At 48.4% G+C, this 20,362-nt stretch overlaps 1 protein-coding gene across 2 annotated transcripts in view; it reads right to left on the bottom strand.

Annotated features, from left to right (window-relative positions):
• Positions 1 to 20,362, bottom strand: part of LOC134945700 (guanylate-binding protein 1-like) — a 201,873-nt gene that overhangs the window by 85,932 nt on the left and 95,579 nt on the right. For both annotated transcript variants that reach the window (XM_063935144.1, XM_063935145.1), the window contains exon 10: positions 1,483 to 1,585. In XM_063935144.1, the coding sequence (XP_063791214.1) occupies positions 1,483 to 1,585 (103 nt within the window). The remainder of the gene's footprint in view (positions 1 to 1,482; positions 1,586 to 20,362) is intronic.

The following is a 20,362-nucleotide window of genomic DNA, read 5'->3' as shown; positions in this document are numbered from 1 at the left end:
ATTCTATATACAGTAACCTCCTCTCTCTCCCTCTCCCAGTTACTCGGATTCTATATACAGTAACCTCCTCTCTCTCCCTCTCCCAGTTACTCGGATTCTATATACAGTAACCTCCTCTCTCTCCCTCTCCCAGTTACTGGGATTCTATATACAGTAACCTCCTCTCTCTCCCTCTCCCAGTTACTCGGATTCTATATACAGTAACCTCCTCTCTCTCCCTCTCCCGGTTACTCGGATTCTATATACAGTAACCTCCTCTCTCTCCCTCTCCCGGTTACTTGGATTCTATATACAGTAACCTCCTCTCTCTCCCTCTCCCAGTTACTTGGATTCTATATACAGTAACCTCCTCTCTCTCCCTCTCCCAGTTACTCGGATTCTATATACAGTAACCTCCTCTCTCTCCCTCTCCCAGTTACTCGGATTCTATATACAGTAACCTCCTCTCTCTCCCTCTCCCAGTTACTCGGATTCTATATACAGTAACCTCCTCTCTCTCCCTCTCCCAGTTACTCGGATTCTATATACAGTAACCTCCTCTCTCTCCCTCTCCCAGTTACTTGGATTCTATATACAGTAACCTCCTCTCTCTCCCTCTCCCAGTTACTCGGATTCTATATACAGCAACCTCCTCTCTGCCTCTCCCAGTTACTCGGATTCTATATACAGTAACCTCCTCTCTCTCCCTCTCCCAGTTACTCGGATTCTATATACAGTAACCTCCTCTCTCTCCCTCTCCCAGTTACTTGGATTCTATATACAGTAACCTCCTCTCTCTCCCTCTCCCAGTTACTCGGATTCTATATACAGTAACCTCCTCTCTGCCTCTCCCAGTTACTCGGATTCTATATACAGTAACCTCCTCTCTCTCCCTCTCCCAGTTACTTGGATTCTATATACAGTAACCTCCTCTCTCTCCCTCTCCCAGTTACTCGGATTCTATATACAGTAACCTCCTCTCTCTCCCTCTCCCAGTTACTCGGATTCTATATACAGTAACCTCCTCTCTCTCCCTCTCCCAGTTACTCGGATTCTATATACAGTTACCTCCTCTCTCTCCCTCTCCCAGTTACTCGGATTCTATATACAGTAACCTCCTCTCTGCCTCTCCCAGTTACTCGGATTCTATATACAGTAACCTCCTCTCTCTCCCTCTCCCAGTTACTTGGATTCTATATACAGTAACCTCCTCTCTCTCCCTCTCCCAGTTACTCGGATTCTATATACAGTAACCTCCTCTCTCTCCCTCTCCCAGTTACTCGGATTCTATATACAGTAACCTCCTCTCTCTCCCTCTCCCAGTTACTCGGATTCTATATACAGTAACCTCCTCTCTCTCCCTCTCCCAGTTACTCGGATTCTATATACAGTTACCTCCTCTCTGCCTCTCCCAGTTACTCGGATTCTATATACAGTAACCTCCTCTCTCTTCCTCTCATAGTTCATCATTGGGCACAAAGCAGTGGCCTCATTATCACCTACCTTCTTGTTTTTTTTGCTGTTTGTTTAAATCATCGTCATTCATCAAAATAGTATTTCCGAGTGTCATCTTTGAGTTTAGGAACTCCAGAAATACTGCCTCAGCCTATAAAATGTGAGGATATTATGTTAGGAACAACAGTTAGGAATCCGTGAAAATAATTATTATGTAAATCAGAAAATATATATATATATTTTTAAATGTAATTACATTTCATTTAGTTGTTAATTAAAAATAATTAGGAAAACATCCACACATAATGGGCCTGATTCAGAGCCACGGGCGCCATGTTTCCGGAGACCTGTGCATGCGCAGTTGACTCTGGCCTAGACTCTGACATTATGCCAGAGTCTACAAACTGCCAGAGAGTATGGGGGCTGCAACGGAGGCTGCACGCGGGTCACTTCCTGTCTTGAAACATTCCTGGCTGAGACACCTACTTTTAGCCCCCGTGCCTACTGAAATACTGCCTGGTGCATCTTAAGAAGCCAACATCAGTCACACCATGGAAACTTGCACCAGCCGTGTGATAATTGCGGTCTTTTCATCTGACTATGGCCTCTGATGTCTGTGCATCTGGAAACACAACTGCCTGCACTGAAACACTGAAACCATACCCTCCAACATTTTACACAGAAAAATCGGTACAAATCCAAAAAGGGGCGTGGTCGCGTGTAAAGGGGGCGTGGCCATGGCCCTTTTCCTATACTTTCAATGGAAGTTTGGAGAGGCAAAAATCGGTACAGACCATGAAAAAAAGGTACTGTACCTATTAAAAAGGTACAGTTGGAGGGTATGACTGAAACACACGTAACACTTGTTGGGAGGTATAACATGTGAGAGGAGGGAGAGGAAGAGGCAGGAGCACCCAGTGATGCTGTAAGGTAAGAGGGAGGATGAGGGACACTATATGTGTATAAGTGTGTGACTGTATGTATATGTGTAACTGTATGTGTATAAGTTTATGACTTTGTGTGACAGTATGTTTATATGCTGTATGTATAAGTGTGTCACTATTTGTATGTGGATGTATGTGTATGTGTGACTGTACATATGCATGTGCATAAGTGTGTGACTATGTATGTGACCATATATATATGTGTGTGACTGAGTGTGACAGTATGTATGTATGTATGTATGTATGTATGTGTGTAACAGTATATATCTGTGTGTGTGTGACTGTATGTATGTGTATATGTGTGTGACTGTTTATATGTATGCACATGTGTGAGTGACTATGTATGTATGTATGTATGTATGTATGTATGTATGTATGTATGTATGTATGCATTGTCCTGTGTTTTGGGTTGTGTCCCACCTGTGGGATGGAGAAAAGCAGGGACGTGCAGCCCGCACCCTGCACGGTTTGGCCACACCTGCGTTGGCTGGACTGCGCCCCGATATCGGTGGCCAGATGCCGTCGTGTCACCCCCTCCCTCCCAGCGACTGCCTCTGCTGTCAATCAGGCAGAGGCAATCAACAGCCGTCGGCTGTCAGCCATGCTCTGGCGCACTGCGGCACTGGTGCATGCGCAGTTCTGACCTGAACCCTGCACTGCGAAGAACTGCAGCGAGCGTTCAGGTCAAAATAACCCCCAATATGCTGTATGAGCCTGAGGGTTCATGTGGGTATTATACATAGGTGCAGCAGTATATACATGTGGGCATTATACACAGGTGCAGCAGTATATATACATGTGGGCATTATATACAGGTGCAGCAGTATATACATGTGGGCATTATACACAGGTGCAGCAGTATATACATGTGGGCATTATACACAGGTGCAGCAGTATATACATGTGAGCATTATAGACAGGTGCAGCAGTATATACATGTGGGCATTATACACAGGTGCAGCAGTATACACATGTGGGCATTATACACAGGTGCAGCAGTATATACATGTGGGCATTATACACAGGTGCAGCGGTATATACATGTGGGCATTATACACAGGTGCAGCAGTATATACATGTGGGCATTATACACAGGTGCAGCAGTATACACATGTGGGCATTATACACAGGTGCAGCAGTATATACATGTGGGCATTATACACAGGTGAAGCAGTATATACATGTGAGCATTATACACTGGTGCAGCAGTATATACATGTGAGCATTATACACTGGTGCAGCAGTATATACATGTGGGCATTATACACAGGGATGCAGCAGTATATACATGTGGGCATTATACACAGGTGCAGCAGTATATATACATGTGGGCATTATACACAGGTGAAGCAGTATATACATGTGAGCATTATACACTGGTGCAGCAGTATATACGTGTGGGCATTATACACTGGTGCAGCAGTATATACATGTGGGCATTATACACAGGTGAAGCGGTATATACATGTGGGCATTATACACAGGTGCAGCAGTATATACATGTGGGCATTATACACAGGTGCAGCAGTATATATACATGTGGGCATTATACACAGGTGAAGCAGTATATACATGTGGGCATTATACACAGGGATGCAGCAGTATATACATGTGGGCATTATACACAGGTGCAGCAGTATATACATGTGGGCATTATACACAGGTGCAGCGGTATATACATGTGGGCATTATACACAGGTGCAGCGGTATATACATGTGGGCATTATACACAGGTGCAGCAGTATATACATGTGGGCATTATACACAGGTGAAGCGGTATATACATGTGGGCATTATACACAGGTGCAGCAGTATATACATGTGGGCATTATACACAGGTGCAGCGGTATATACATGTAGGCATTATACACAGGTGCAGCAGTATATACATGTGGGCATTATACACAGGTGAAGCGGTATATACATGTGGGCATTATACACAGGTGCAGCAGTATATACATGTGGGCATTATACACAGGTGCAGCAGTATATACATGTGGGCATTATACACAGGTGCAGCGCTATATACATGTGGGCATTCTACACAGGTGCACAGTGTATAGCTCCTAGGCCCTGGTTCTTCTTAAAAGCCTGCAGTGTTTCCCCTGGGAGCCTCCCAGGGGAGGATGGATCCTCCTGGGGAGGAGGATGACGGAGAGTCCCAGGCTGCAAGGCCTGAGGGAGGCCCTGGGAATTCTGACCTACCGATTGCAGTGGAAGCCTCAGTGCTGGAGGATTTGGACAGTACAGCGTTTCCAGTGATTGTGGGTCCGGTGATGAAACAGTATCCCCAACTGGAGACCCCCAAACCGCAGGATGCCGGCTCTCTGGGTGAGGTAACCCAGGGAGGTGATAAGGTGAATGAACTTGCCATTGGTGGGGCGGGGGTTAGTGCTGCAGGTGGAGATGATGAGGTTTCTGATTGCAGCCTGGAGGATTCAACATCCTCTAGTGATAAATACATGAATATGAGTCTAGAGGAATTAAGAATGGAGCAAAACCGTATATACTCCCGTATTACTTATAAAAAAAGAAGGCGTAACTGTAGCAGCAGATGGGAGAGAGTTGCCCTGAAAGATGAACTTTGGGAGCTGAATGACACTGTGGCTGCAGTTAAAAAAAGGATTAAAATGTTGCAGGATCAGGCTCTATTGCAAAAGGAAAAAGCACTGCTAGAGTCCATACCAGGACAAGATGGCGGATGTGATGGCGGCCCAGTCCCGGCGGGTTCTGTGTCAGCATCTGGGCTCATAGTTCCAGTGGAAGACATGGAAGTGGGCAGCCAGATTGCGGAAGAAGTGGTGGATATCGTGGGCCATGATGGAGGTGAAACCTCTGGGATTGCGTCTGCTGCCGTGGATACCGAGGGGAACCCTGCGATGACGTCATCCTGTGCTTTCCATGAGGGGGAGGCGTCTCTCCCAGAGAGAGTGCTGGGTGGTGGCAGTGCAGGGGGCATGGTGGCTGCCGGGGTGACGGCGGTTGCCGGAGCTCTGGTGGCTGCTACTGCTTCCTGTGGACTTGCTCCCGATGCACTTGTCTCTGAAGCTGCGGATATGGGGACGGCGCGGGCCGTGGTAGATGCTGAGGCTGGCTCTCCCTGTAAGCCAGCAGTGACTGTCTCTGGCTTAGTCGCTGTGGTGGCTGAGGGGGGCAGGGCCAAAGACGCATCATGTGTGACATCACGAGTGAGATCATTAACTGCATCAATGGGAATTCCGGAATATGAAGCCATATTAAAAACTGGGCAAAGATTGGCCCAAGGACTGCCGGCAGTTGATAAAAGCAGCTTAACCCCTGGGGAGACTACACTAGTAGAAACAGTTTACGGAGATATGGATATGCCTGTGAGGGCTTTAGCGGCCGTAGACTTGATCCAGGCAAACCAAACTAGGATGGCTGGTGGGGCTGGTAGTGCGGGTATAGAGGTCAGTAAGAAGGTAAATGTTCAAGCACCCAAGGGTCTCCCTGTAATCTCTCCTGTGGTTAGACCAGGATCTGGTTCATATGCCAAAACTTTGGAGGGTTCTGGTTGGGCTAGTACTGGTCCTCAGCTTGGGGTAAGTGGGGGTCAGCCTATAAAAAGGCGTAATGTGGTTCAGTTTAGATGGGTAGTGGAAGGGGAGGCTCCTTCAAAGTCGGAGTTCTTGGATATAGTATTCTCGCTGGGTTTTAGGGCCGCAGACCTTTTTGCGTGCATCCATCCAGTGAGAACTCCCGACTTTGATCTGAGCTTCCTCTCCCTGAATGGCTTGCAAGCTTTTGGCTCCCAATGGGAGAAGAACAAGACCAAGGAGCCGTACTGCCATTTTAAAACCAACACCATCACCAGGCAGGATAGGGTAAAGATTACTGTTCTGGTGCGCAATGAGTCACTACCGTCTGCGGATATCGTATATTGGTTGTCCAGCTCCTGCACAGTGTTGTCCCCACTTGAGAAATTTGATTACACTAAGGGGGTCTGTTGTGGTGCCTATTCGACCTTTGTGAGGTTGCACCAGGTAGGGGCTGAGACTAAGCACATACCATCTGCTACTTATATTGGCCGTGACCGGCTTCAGTGCTTCTATCCTGGGCAGCCCAGAACTTGTCACAAGTGTGGTGACTTTCGCCACCTTAGTAATGATTGTACGGTTGTTAAATGTGCTTTGTGTGGACAGATGGGGCATGGGTCCCGTGACTGTAATAAGGTGAGGTGCAATCTCTGCGGAGCGGATGGCCATCCCTATAGTCGGTGCCCTAAAGCATTGCATAATCATGATGCAGGGGTGGTTGAGGAGGCACTAGAAATCAGGCCCAGTCATGAGGATAACATGGTGGTTGCTTTACAGCATCAGGATATGTTGAGGAAACTAGAAGCTGGTGGGGTAGGGAAAGTCCAGGTCGAAAGGGGGGAAGCATCTTTTCAGGCAGTGGGTAAAGGCAGGAAGAAGAAGCTGAAAAAGAAGGGGGTGGACGTTGTATGCTCTAATAGGTTTGACGTTTTGTCCTCTGCTGATGATGAGGATGAGGGGGAGGTAGTCATGGTTGGGGGAAAAGAGCTAGTGTTTGTTCCGAATACTTCTAAAAGTAAAAAGCCAAAACAGGCCTCTAATCTGTCTGTTGATGGGGTTGCAGTTACGGTCAAAGCTAAACAGGAAAAGGGGGGATGTGGTAAAGTTCAGAGCAAAACCAAGCACTTAGATAGTTCTCAGGGGGATCTAGAGTGGGATCCTACAGGGACAGAGTTAAGCCAGGCCTTGGTACCGTTATTAAATAAGGTTGAGGTAGTGCAGATTTCAGAGGGGAAGGCCCCTCAATCTCCGGGAGAGGTGATGGTGGTGGAGGAGACTCCTAGCCTTGAGGCGGGGAGCCTTACCTATTCTCCTTTGGCGTCCTCTGGTGGGGATGACCCTGGGAGGCGGTTCTTGTATTATTGCCCCAAAAGTCCCTGATCCAGATCCTGCCCCAGACAGGGTTGCAAATGGGGAGGGGTGTGATATTAGGGACGGTGTTGTTGTACAGGGATCTAAGGGTCTGTTCTGTGAGACTGCGGTCTCATTTGTTGGTGGGGTGGAGGAGGGGGAGGTGGAAGAAATCTCTTTGTCCGATGAGGATGTTCTTCCCTTCGGGGTTACATGTAAAAGAGTAGGATCCTCGGATGAGGATTCTAAAAGACAAGCAAAGAAAAAGTGAATGGGGTCCTACCTCTATAATCCAAGAAACATGGATCCCCAACCTATACGATGTGCCACCATTAATGTGGCTTCCGTGTTTTCTGAACGTGCTCGTTTCTTGGCCTTCGATTTTTTCAACACGGTTGATGTTGACTTTTTATTTTTGCAGGAGACCAGGGTAGGTGACTTGGCCACACTCCATCGGGCCAAGTGTCAGTGGAAGCGGGGGCCTTCCTTCTGGTCTCTTGCGGCCGAGGCGTCCAGTGGGTTGGCAGTGCTTTTTACTGATATGGTATACGTGCACAGGATTATAGATTTACAGTTAGGTAGGTGCATGGTTTTAGATGTCAACCTGAGAGGACATGACCTGAGGCTAATAAACATCTATGGGCCCCATTCAAAGTGGGACAGGAAATGTCTTTTCAGGGAGATAAAACCGTTTCTTTTTACGGCCCGGCAGATTGTCTTTGGAGGTGATTTTAACACCGTCATTAGGCCAAAAGACAGAGGGGACACAAAGGCGACCCTGGGCTATGATTCCAATTTTCTAGTTAGCATGGTTAGAGAGGCTGGTCTGGTGGATGTGCACGTTCGCCATTTCCCAGACCTCACAGGTTTCACCTATCATTGTGGTAGTCGTAGGTCTAGGATAGATAGGTTTTTTGTTAAGGAGTCCTCGAAAACTTTGCCTCCTGAGACAAAGCCAGTAGAGTTCTCCGATCACGTTTTTCTGTGTGTTGCTTTGAACGTCTCAGAAACCCCTCAGAAAGGGCGGGGCCTTTGGCGTTTGAATTCCGAGCTCCTAAAGGAGGAGGGAGTTAGACAGTCCTTTAGAGACTTTCTTCAACTACAGGAAACACTTCTGGAGGCTGGTTGGAGTAGGTCTGAGTGGTGGGAGGAGTGTAAAAAGAGGACTCGAAGGCTTTTTCAAAGGCTAGTAGCCAGGAAAAACTTGACAAAAAGATTTATCTACCAGAGCCTGAGAAAGAAACTGGATTTCTTGATCTCTGAGCGTGGAGATAGTGGGGAAATCTCCCGGGTGAAGGCTCAGATGAAGGAATATCAGTACGATCGCCTGACTTCTTTGATTCTGGAGAGGGATTATGGAAAGTACCACTCGCCTGATCCCTACCAGAGTTGCAGAAAATCAGTTGATTTGAGGGAGGTCCGGGGCCTGTTTGATAACCAGGGTACTCTTCATGAAGACAGGGAGGGTATTTTGGGAGTCATCAGGTCCTAATACTCCAGCCTTTTGTCTGAGCAGCCACTCATCAGAGAGAGGATGGATCAGTTTCTGAGGGAGACACCTGGACTTGAGCAACTTGATCCTTCTTTTGACTCTTTGGGCAGTGATGTGACAGTGGAGGAGGTCAAGAGAGCCATAGACGGTTTGTCTATAAAAAAATCTCCGGGCCCAGATGGGTTAACATCTGAATTTTTTAAAGCTTTTTCAGACATATTGGCTCCTCATCTCATGGAGGTATTTAATGAAAGCCTGGGTAAGGGATCACTCCCTCCCTCTATGAGATCCTCTGCTCTCATATTATTGTCTAAAGGTAGGGACTCGGTGCGTGTTGAGAACTGGCGCCCCATCGCTCTTCTCAATATGGACCGAAAGATTCTGGCAAAGGTACTTCTTAATCGGCTGATGGAAGTTTCCGGGCTGTTACTTTCTCCGTCTCAGCATTGCACTGTAAAAGGCCGAAGCACCTTTAGTGCTGTCCTTGGCATCCGGGAGGCTGTGGAGCAATGTCGTGCTGAAAAATGGGGCAAGTATTTGCTGGCATTGGATCAGTCCAAGGCTTTTGACCGAGTTAATCATCAGTACCTGTGGGCTGTGCTGGAGAGGTATGGTCTTCCAGCGAGGGTGGTAGATTGGCTACGTATCATTTACAATCAGGCTGAGAGCTTCCCACTTGTCAATGGCTGGGTAGGCCCTGCTTTTGCGGTCGACTCGGGTGTCCGTCAGGGGTGTCCCCTGAGCCCCCTTCTATATGTATTTGCAATTGATCCTTTTGTGCGGAGGATTGAGAGCGGTGCTGTGGCAGGGGTTCAGCTGGGCCCTGGGTTGCCGCTGAGGGTGGTGGCCTACGCAGACGATGTTACTGTGGTCCTGTCGTCTGTGGCAGAGGCACGTGGCATGGAACATCTTATCTGTGAGTACTCTGAGGCTTCATGCTCCAGAATTAATCAGGATAAGTGTGAAGCTTTCTGGATGGGGGAGGAAGGTGATAAATTTACCCTTCCGGATAGCCTCCCCCGCGCCAGTCCAGAGATAAAAATTCTAGGTATCAAATTTGGCTGTGGTGATTATGCCACCCAGAACTGGGAGAAGAGGCTGGAAGATGCTACCAGGAAGGTGCAGTCCTGGAGAAGGTGGCAACTTTCTCTCAGGGAGAGGGTTGACTTATGCAAAACCTATCTGATTCTGCTTTTTCTGTATGTCAGTTATGTGTGCTTCTTGCCACAGTCTTTGTGGACCAAGATGAATTCTTTATTCTTCCTGATGTTATGGGGGAATAGAATGAATCTGGTCAAGAGAGGGATCACCTACAGATCGAGGGAACAGGGGGGGCTGAGTATGGTCAACCCTGTGGTGTTTTTTGCTACAACGTTTTTAAAACTGAATCTAGGGAGTTTGTTTCTAAGAACTCCCCCTCGATGGGTAGAGAGTTTTAGGGCCTGGGTGTTTCCCTTCCTCAGGTTATGGATGGATGGTGGCCAAGTAAAAACCTTTCGAGTCCGGCATGGCTACCTCCCGATCTACGTTATACTGTGCTTGAAGATGACGAGGCTTTGGGGGCTGGAGGTGGGTGAAGTCAAAAACTTCTCTAGAAGGGAGATCGAGAGAAGAATTTTGCGGACTCACTTTTATGCTCTGCTGTCGTTAAGGGACTGTCCAGGCAGTGTCTGCTCAGATGGGTTGTCTTTGATTAATTCTCAAAGAATCCCACTGAAGTTCAGAGATATTACCTGGCTTTCTTTCCAAGGGAGGCTTTATGTGCGGGGTAACCTCAAGTGTCGAAGTGCCAATGATCGTGGCTGCCCACGTGAGGAATGTCTAGGGGAGGTGGAGACAATGGACCATTTCCTCCTTGAGTGTCCCTTCAATATAAAGGTTTACAGAGCGGTATCAAGGGCCTTACGCATCCCGTGCCTTTCGGGGCTTAGTTACCCTGAGTGGGTTTATGGGGCGTTCAAAGGGTATAGAAGGTTTGATTTAACCACAGTTTTTATAGTTAGTTTAGCAGTTAGGTTTCACACATGGGGTGCACGGTGTCAGGTTTCCCTCAGAGCAAAGGTCCTCCACTGTGAGGAGGTGGTGGGAAATATTCTGCATGAGGTTAAGAGGATGATGGATATGGATAGGAAGAGGTTGGATGCTGTCGGGTGGTCCAGGCTCTGGCGCCACCTGAAACCCCCTTGAGTGGGTAGCAGAAGTCCTTTTCTTGTTCATCTTATGGCTTCCTATCCTTCACCTTCCCGTAGATTTTCTTTTTTCTGTGTTTTTAATTAAAGCGGTTTGCATGTGACTAAAAGACTTCATTCATCTTTTCATTGCTTATGGTTATAATATGTATTGTTCGAATACAGTAGGTTGTTTTTTGCTTAGATGTTAAGCAATTTTGACATTGCGTATAGTTATACAAGCTTTGTTGCTTTTTGTTTTGGATTATTGGGCGACAATTCAATGTATATTGTATGTCCTATTTTTATGAGTTTTACCATATTTATGTAATGTATGTTGCAATTTTTCTTAATAAAAGATAGCAGTATATACATGTGGGCATTATACACAGGTGCAGCAGTATATACATGAGGACATAGGGGGTCATTCCGAGTTGTTCGCGCATTGTCGATTTTCACAACGGAGCGATTAGTTGCAAAATGCGCATGCGCATGGTACGCAGTGCGCCTGCGCTAAGTTATTTAACACAAAAGTATGCTATTTTACTCACAGCGTAACAAAGCTTTTCAATCGCTCTGCTGATCGTAGTGTGATTGACAGGAAGTGGGTGTTTCTGGGCGGAAACTGGCCGTTTTAAGGGAGTGCGCCAAAAAACGCAGGCGTGCCCACAGAAAACGCAGGAGTGGCAGGAGAAACGGGGGAGTGGCTGGGCGTGATTGTCACGTCAAACCAGGAACTAAACGGAATGAGGAGATCGCAATCTACGAGTAAGTCTGGAGCTACTCAGAAACTGCGGGGAAATAATAGCAAATTTGCTAAGCTTTCGTTAGCAAATCTGCTATGCAAAGATTCACTCCCAGTAGGCGGCGGCTTAGCGTGTGCAATGCTGCGAAAAGCAGCTAGCGAGCGAACAACTCGGAATGACCCCCATAATACACAGGTGCAGCAGTATATTCATGTGGGCATTATACACAGGTGCAGCAGTATAAAGGAGAGAGAGCTGAATAGGCACGAAAGCGTACCGTATAAGGGTCTTTGATTTTTGTGATTGGTTAGTTTAGGTTATGTTGCTAGGCAGATCAAGGGTATTAGCCTGTTTGTTTATTGGTTACGCTTGGCCTATCAGTTGGGTGATGATGGTAGGGCTTTAGCAGCCTTTATAGGGAGTGTTTCCTGTCACTGTGAGAATAATCCTCTTGTCAGTTTAGAAGTGGAAGGCTGAGTACAATTGTGTCACCTGCGGCACTGTATACTGTGAGTCACAACTGAGGGCTGGTGAGGGTAGCTGGGAGCTTCAGTTGTAGGGGCTGATGGGTACCGGAATGTAGGAGGAGCGATGGGACTCCTGGACATGCGTAAAGACAATAGCAATGAATGCCCGAGGGCGTAACCACGACAACTGGAAATCTCTTTCAGTGATTTATTAAATAAAAAGTCATATAACGTGCAAAAGAATAATAGAAAGTCACAAGTGGTAATTAGGTGCACAAGACCAGTAATCTGGAATATGAAGCTAGAGTTCGCTGGAAGATGAGAAATGAAGCTGGGGTTCGTAGATAAATGAGGAATGAAGCTGGAGTGCGCTGGTAATTGAGAAATGAAGGATGGCTACTGGAAAGCCAGAGTTCAGACACAGGAATCAGAGTAGACTGTAGAGGGTTAATCACTGGAGAGTCACGTTACACTGCAGAGTGGAATCACAGGAGAGAGTCTGTAGTGAAGCTTGCAGGCTGGAAACACTAAAGACAATTGAAGCACTGACAATCTTTTGGGAGCTGGGACAGGATATTTATACCTGCTGCATAGCAGGGATTGGTCTGGCAATTATGACATAGCTCCAGCAGCACTGGGGATAGGTGAATGGGTATCATGTGTCAAAGTCCAAGATGGCTGCACCTATTGACAGTAACAGAAGGGGAACTAAGTACTGTGAAGCATGTGTGCAAACAACAATGGCGGCAGCGACGGGGCTGAGAGCGCCGCACCACCGTGAATACATTTACTGAGGAGGCCGCTGCAGGCGGTAACCATGACCGTAATTAAGGCCCGGCCCTGGCTCGCTGAGCCAACCTCAGGAGGCAACTGACAGGAAGAAACTGGATCGTGACACTGTGCCCTTGCTGTTTCCTTTACTGAGATTTCCTTTCCTATGCTTCTCACTTTCCTTGCTGCTCTCTTCTCTCTTTCATACTGATTCGTACTACTTTCTATTCCATTTCCTCTCTCCTTTTTTCCACATTTTGTATCCCTCCCGAGTCCCCAGCACCATTAGTTTCATACCCCTTGTATCTCCCCCACCATGCCCAGGCATAGACTCTCCTCTGACCTCCCCGCCGCCTGGCTCTCGCAGCGGCATGGTGGCAGCCGGGTCCCTCTGCAGTGAGGGCTAGGCGGGGCACAGGGAGGGCTGCGGCTAGGGAGCGGGCGACAAGTGCATCAGTGCTCTCTGCACCGGCCGCGGCCTCACCAGCGCTGGGACAGGGTGCGCCCGACAGCTCGGCGGATTCTGCTTCTGGCGGGATCCGCCGCGCTGCTGCGGGCATGGGCAGCGGTGACGTGAGTGCCGGGGACTGGGCATCCCTGGCCTCGTACATGGGTGGGGACACGCCACATGAGGGGTGTGGATCTCCTGCACATCCCGCCTGGGGCTGTGGACCCACGTTCGGCGGTACCGGCCTCCAGGGGGCTCCTGCGGCCGCAGGTGCTCCTACCCTTGAATTGGGGGTATCTCTTTTGGGGGCCACATGTTCTAGTGGTCCTGGTGCTGAGGCATCCACCCCTGTGGTGGGGGCTGCTTCCGTGGCCTCCATTTTATGTCCTTAAAGTCAGCATGGACAGCAGGTAGCAGGCACCATTTTGGGTGGTGTAATGGCGCCACCTGCTGTCCATCCTGGGAATTTACAGTTGTTTTCCACCAGCACACATGACTTTGGCTCTGTCCGTGCCGTTCCAGATGGCTGTTGTTGTGCTTATGGATCCCTGGCTAGCGGTGGGCCCTCAGTGATGGGCAGGCTTGCACTCATTTACGGCAGCCGGCAGTACGCAAGAGCAGTAATTTCCATTGCCGAAGTCGCATTCCGGCGCCCTGAAGTTGCCCCCGTTGGTCTCCACCGCACAGGTGGTCCGGTCCTGCAGCTGTTTTAGATGGGGATAGCCCACAAATCCCTGCTCACGCTCCTCCTGGTGTGCCTGCGGCTTTGCCTCATGCTTTATCCCCTGTTGTTTCTGTCCCTGAAGCGGCATCCAGTGTTTCATCAGTGCTGGTTCCTCCTCCTGTGACAGTCATAGTGGAGCTGGATGCTGTTGAGTCGGTTCATTCGGAGGAAGTAGCTTCCGCCTCTGCAGTTGCTCAGCCGACTGTGGCATCAGGGATTCTGAGCCCCTCTGGATCAGGTGAGCAGGATACATGTCTCTCCTCATCCCATGGTTCCTCCTCGGATTCATTGCATAGTAGTGATGGGTCCGGTTCCTCCAAGCGCCCGCGCAAACTAGCGAAATTGGTGGCGCATACAGTGGCCAAAAGGATGGGCAAGCGGAAAGAGACGAAAAAGTCAGCTACTCCAAACGGAGCCGCCTTTGTTTAATGGTGATTCATTGCGCTAACACAGTGGTGTCTAGGGGGCTGCGAAAGTGGATGAGGGAGAAAATTAACAGGGAAAATATGTTGATTTCTTCACCCTTACGGAGGACATGAAGAAGGACTTCAAGAAGGCAAAGAAATCAGGAGGTATGGGTAAGAATGCTTTTCGGAGTTTCCACTACTGGTTGCGGGGGTTTTGTATTTTTTCCACTTGCTATTTAGATACCAGACCCGCTAAGCATAAGAGTGTAGGGAAATATTTATTCCTTATTAATGAGATGCTCTTGAAGTACAAAGGCACTGTTTGGAGGGATTATGATGATACATTTCATTGGAATCAGGACGGCAAGCCTACTTTGCCTTTGGGTTTCAAGGACGTCGAAGTCTGGCTCAAGGTTACAAACCAGGGCAGACTTCTCTGGATGTTCCGGGCGAAAGGGTTTCGCGGGTGGAAAAAGTACCGCTGGTCCCCAGGCAAAAGGGTTGTGTATTGCGTTTAATGATTCAGAATGCAACCGGGACGCTAAGTGTCATTTTCGCCACTCCTGCAAGATTTGTGGGGCCAATCACCCAGCCAAGGGATGCAAATCAGCGGGCGGAGTGCACCAGCCAGCACAGGGGAAGGTTAGCAGAGGTCCAAAGTAAAGCCCCTTCTCCCATAGTTGTGCCGGAATTGGCCAAGTGTTTGCTTCATTATCCTAATAAAGTTGATGCCGAGTTTTTGTTGGCTGGTTTTCGTTGTGGCTTCCACTTGCCCATTTCTGATATGGTTCATGTCGGTTCACGTACGAATTTGAAGTCAGCGAGGGACTTCCCCCATGTGGTGAGGCAGAAGATGGAGTCATAAGTTCAATTGGGATGCATGTGCGGGCCTTTTGATTCCATTCCTCTACTGGACATGTGCATTTCCCCCTTGGGGGTGGTGCCCAAGAAGGTTCCCGGTAAATTTCGTCTTATACCACATTGGTCTTATACTCATGGGGGTTCCATTAATGATGCCAGTTGTTTGACGAGACCCCGGAGTTGATACGGGGGTTTGTCCCCTATGCTCTGTTGGTAATGTTAGATGTAGAGTCGGCCTTTAGACTTTTTCCCCTTCATCCTGACTCATTTAGATTTATTGGTTTTCAGTTGGGCGGGGGGTTACTATTTGGACCAGTGTTTACCCATGGGGTGTTCTATCTCTTGTGCCTATTTTGAGAAGTTCGGCAGTTTTTTACATTGGTGCGCTCGTACAGGCACCAGTTATGAAGGCATCGCTCACTATTTGGATGATTTTCTCTTTATAGGGCCAAGAGAAAGCAACATTTGCCAGGAGTTGTTGTCTTATGCAATCTCCCAGTTCGCTAAGCTGGGGGTTCCCATAGCCCATGACAAGACCGCAGGTCCTGCGTGCTGCCTGTCCTACCTGGGTATCGAGGGTGATACGGCAGCTGGTTGCTGCCGTATTCTGTCCGACAAGGTTCAGAAGCTTTTGGGCCAAATAAATAACTGTTTGGGCAAAAGCAGGGTCAAGCTGAGTCAGGTCCAGTCCCCTCTGGGATCTTTCAATTTCGCTTGCAGGGTTATTCCCATGGGGAGCATTTTCTGCCGTAAACTGGAGGGGGCCACCGCAGGGGTGTCCGGGGCGCATCACACCATTCGACTGTCCCGAGATCGAGGATGACCTGAGAGTTTGGGCAGCTTTATTAGTTGAGTTTAATTTGGAATTGCTGTGGCCCCTACAGCCTATGTCCAATGCTCTCCTGCAGTTGTTCACTGATACTGTGGGGTCCACCGGGTTCAGGGCACTCTATCAGGGCGAGTGGTGTGTTGCTCCCTGGCCTCCTTCCTGGGTCACTCGAGGCTTTGCAGCAAATTTGTTATTGTTGTAATTGTTTCCAATAATTGTAGCAGCAAATTGGCGAATCAGACCATCACGTTCTGGTGTGACAATTTGGGCGCAGTTCAGGCCATCAACAACCAACGCTCCTCTGTTCCCTAAGCGTTGCGGTTGTTTAGGTTCCTTGTGTTGAAATTCTTGCGTTTCAACATAGGCTTCGCTGCGCAACATGTGCCTGAGGTTGATAATGGCAGTGCGGATGGTTTGTCACATTTAAACTTCAATAGATTTTGTGGGTTGGCCCTGGGTTCGGAGCTTCTGGGATTGACGTGTCCGCCTTCTGTCTGGCAGATTATAGATCAGGCATAGCATATTTGGCGCAAAAATCTCTGGCTCACTCGATTCATCGGGCATATTCTGCGGCCTGGATCGACTGGAAGTCATATCGCGATAGGCTGGCGGGAGTGGGTAAGTCAAAGGAGGAGCTGTTACTGGCTTTCGTTTGGGACAATTATAATCAGGGCAGGTCTAAAGCGGCCATGAGCTCCGCTTTAGCAGGTATGTAATTTCACGCTCGGTCGTGAAGGGAGACCGATCCCACTAAGTTCTTTGTCCTGTCCAAAGCTCTCAAGGGCTTGCAAAGGTAAGACCCCCTCCCACAGCTTCGCGCAGGACAATAGATTTGGGTTTGTTGCGTGGGTTGCTGGCGATTCTCGCCGCAGTGGCTGATTCCGAGTTTGAGAAGGCCCTCTTCAGATTGGCTTATCCCTGTGCATTTTTTGGGTACTTTTAGGGTCTTAAAAATAGTGGCATCAAATAAACGGTCGAAGGATACCGGTCTGTTGTTCACAGACGTGGTATGCCATCCGGAGGTGGTGTTGTACAGGATACCCCGTTCCAAGACCGACCAGTTAGGTCAGGGACATTGAGTGACTTTAAGACGTCACGCGGAACTGGAGTTATGCCCGGTTCGGTTAGCGCACATTTATTTGCCCTTACAGACTCTGGGTGGCTCCAATTCTTGCTATACAGGGATTCCTTGCCTCCCACCAGGTTTCAGTTCGCTGTGGTGTTGAAACGTTGTTTATGTGCGTTAGGGCTTAACAGTGCAGATTATGGGATGTACTCATTCCGAATAGGGGCCGCTACTTGCGCTGCTGTTAGCGGTCTTTCAACGGCCGCCATACAGGATATGGGGCGTTGGAAGTCCGCAGCTTTTAAGTCCTATATTAGGTTGGATACGGTTTAATGTTGCAATATTTACGCCAACCCAAAAACGTTGTTTACCCATCAGTTTGTGAATGGCTAGCATTCGGGAATTGAGGGTGCGCAGAGAATTTAAAATTTTTCCTCCGAGGGGGCCCAATCACAATTGGCTGAATCTTAAGGTCCACGGGAGGTTTTTCGAGTTTTTTCCTGCGTTTGGGTTTGCTATTTACAGTTTGTTTAAGTTTTATTTACTGTTTTGTTCTATCCACACCCCTTTTGAGTTATCGGACGATCAGGTCATTTCTGTTACAGCTCCCAATGCCCAAGCGGCACCGGGTTGGGAGACGGGCGTCCAAGTTGTTGGGCGGTAGGAGAGTCAGATGGCTGGGTGTTCGTGGACTTAAATGGGCTAGTTTTTTGGCTCTAGTGTTCCAGCAGGAAGAACAGTGGGGACGGCCTGACTGGTTAGTCATTCACTTGGGTGTTAATGATCTCAGCCAAGTTAAAGGTATTGATTTGATACTCAGGGTCAAGTCAGATTTAGGATTGCCACGGCTTCACTAGCTGGAAGTCCGTGTGCTTTGGTCAGATATCATACCCGTATTTGTGTGGAGAGGTACCTATGGTGGGGTGCGGCACTAGACAAAGCTAGGAAGAAGGTATATTTTGCGTTGTCAAAATTTGTAGTATCTTCTGGTGGTGTTGCTATTAGGCACTCATTGTTGGTGCTTCAGAGTCCCCACCATTTCAGACTGGGTAGGGTGCATCTTACCGTACCGTGCCAGTAAGGGTTTGTGAGTCTTTCACAACGCAGCTTGTGCTTATGTAGAGTTGGGCGTGTTTAGCGCTGCCATTACAGTTGGGGGCATATCAGTCGCCGCCAAGTTGTATGATTATTTGACTGTAGCTGACCATTGTAGCGTTTTCCTTACCATCCCTACATTTAGGGTCATCCAATTAATAAATACAATGACCTTGTTAAATCTAATGCAGTTGGTGTCTGTGTCGTTATTTTTAGTTGATAAGCTAGCTTAAGTATATGTCAAGGTTAGAGCTATCACAATAAATTATAGATGCCTTATACATGTTGGCATTATACACAGGTGCAGCAGTATGTACATGTGGATATTATACACAGGTGCAGCAGAATATACATGTGGGCATTATACACAGGTTCAGCAGTATATACATGTGGGCATTATACACAGGTGTAGCGGTATATACATGTGGATATTATACACAGGTGCAGCAGTATATACATGTGGTTATTATACACAGGTGCAGCAGTATATACATGTGGGCATTATACACAGGTGTAGCAATATATACATGTCGGCATTGTACACAGGTGCAGCAGTATATACATGTGGGCATTATACACAGGTGCAGCAGTATATACATGTGGGCATTATACACAGGTGCAGCGGTATATACATGTGGGCATTATGCACAGGTGCAGTGGTATATACATGTGGGTATTATACACAGGTGCAGCAGTATATACATGTGGGTATTATACACAGGTTCAGCAGTATATACATGTGGGCATTATACACAGGTGCAGCGGTATATACATGTGGGCATTATACACAGGTGCAGCTGTATAAACATGTGAGCATTATACACAGGTGCACAGTGTATAGCTCCTAGGCCCTTGTTCTTCTTAAAAGCCTACAGTGTTTCCCCTGGGAGCCTCCCTGGAGAGGATGGATCCTCTAGGGGAGGAGGATGATGGAGAGTCCCAGGCTGCGAGACCTCAGGGAGGCCCTGGGAATTCTGACCTACCGATTGCAGTGGAAGCCTCGGTGCTGGAGGATTTGGACAGTACAGCATTTCCAGTGATTGTGGGCCCGGTGATGAAACAGGATCCCCAACTGGAGAACCCCAAACCACAGGTTGCCGGCTCTCTGGGTGAGGTAACCCAGGGAGGTGATAAGGTGAATGAACTTGCCTGTTGTGGGGCGGGGGATAGTGCTGGAGATGCCGAAGTTTCTGACAGCAGCCTGGAGGATTCATCATCCTCTAGTGACAAATACAGGAATATGAGTCTAGAGGAATTAAGAATGGAGCAGAACCGTATATACTCCCATATTACTTATAAAAAAAGAAGGCGTAACTGTAGCAGCAGATGGGAGAGAGCTGCCCTGAAAGATGAACTTTAGGGGCTGAATGACAGTTTGGCTGCAGTTAAAAAGAGGATTAAAATGTTGCAAGATCAGGCTCTATTGCAAAAGGAAAAAGCATTGCTAGAGTCCATACCTCGACAAGATGGCGGATGTGATGGTGGCCCAGTCCCGGCGGGTTCTGTGGCGGCATCTGGGCTCATAGTTCCAGTGGAAGACATGGAGGTGGGCAGCCAGACTGCGGAAGAAGTGGTGGATATCATGGGCCATGATGGAGGTGAAACCTCTGGGATTGCGTCTTGTGCCGTGGATACCGAGGGGAACCCTGCGATGACGTTATCCTGTGCTTTCCATGAGGGGGAGGCGTCTCTCCCAGAGAGAGTGCTTGGTGGTGGCAGTGCAGGGGGCGTGCTGGCTACCAGGGTGGCGGTGGGTGCCGGAGCACTGGTGGCTGCTACTGCTTTCTGTGGACTTGCTCCCGATGCACTTGTCTCTGAAGCTGCGGATATGGGGACGGCGCGGGCCGTGGTAGATGCTGAGGCTGGCTCTCCCTGTAAGCCTGCGGCAACTGGCTCTGGCTTAGTCGCTGTGGTGGCTGAGGGGGGCAGGGCCAAAGACGCATCATGTGTGACATCGCGAGTGACATCATTAACTGTATCAATGGGAATTCCAGAGTATGAAGCCA

Source organism: Pseudophryne corroboree, chromosome 7, assembly GCF_028390025.1.
Source record: "Pseudophryne corroboree isolate aPseCor3 chromosome 7, aPseCor3.hap2, whole genome shotgun sequence".
In the NCBI taxonomy this organism is placed as follows: Eukaryota; Metazoa; Chordata; class Amphibia; order Anura; family Myobatrachidae; genus Pseudophryne; species Pseudophryne corroboree.
Note: the sequence above shows the minus strand (reverse complement) of the source record. Positions and strands in the feature narration are given on the sequence as shown.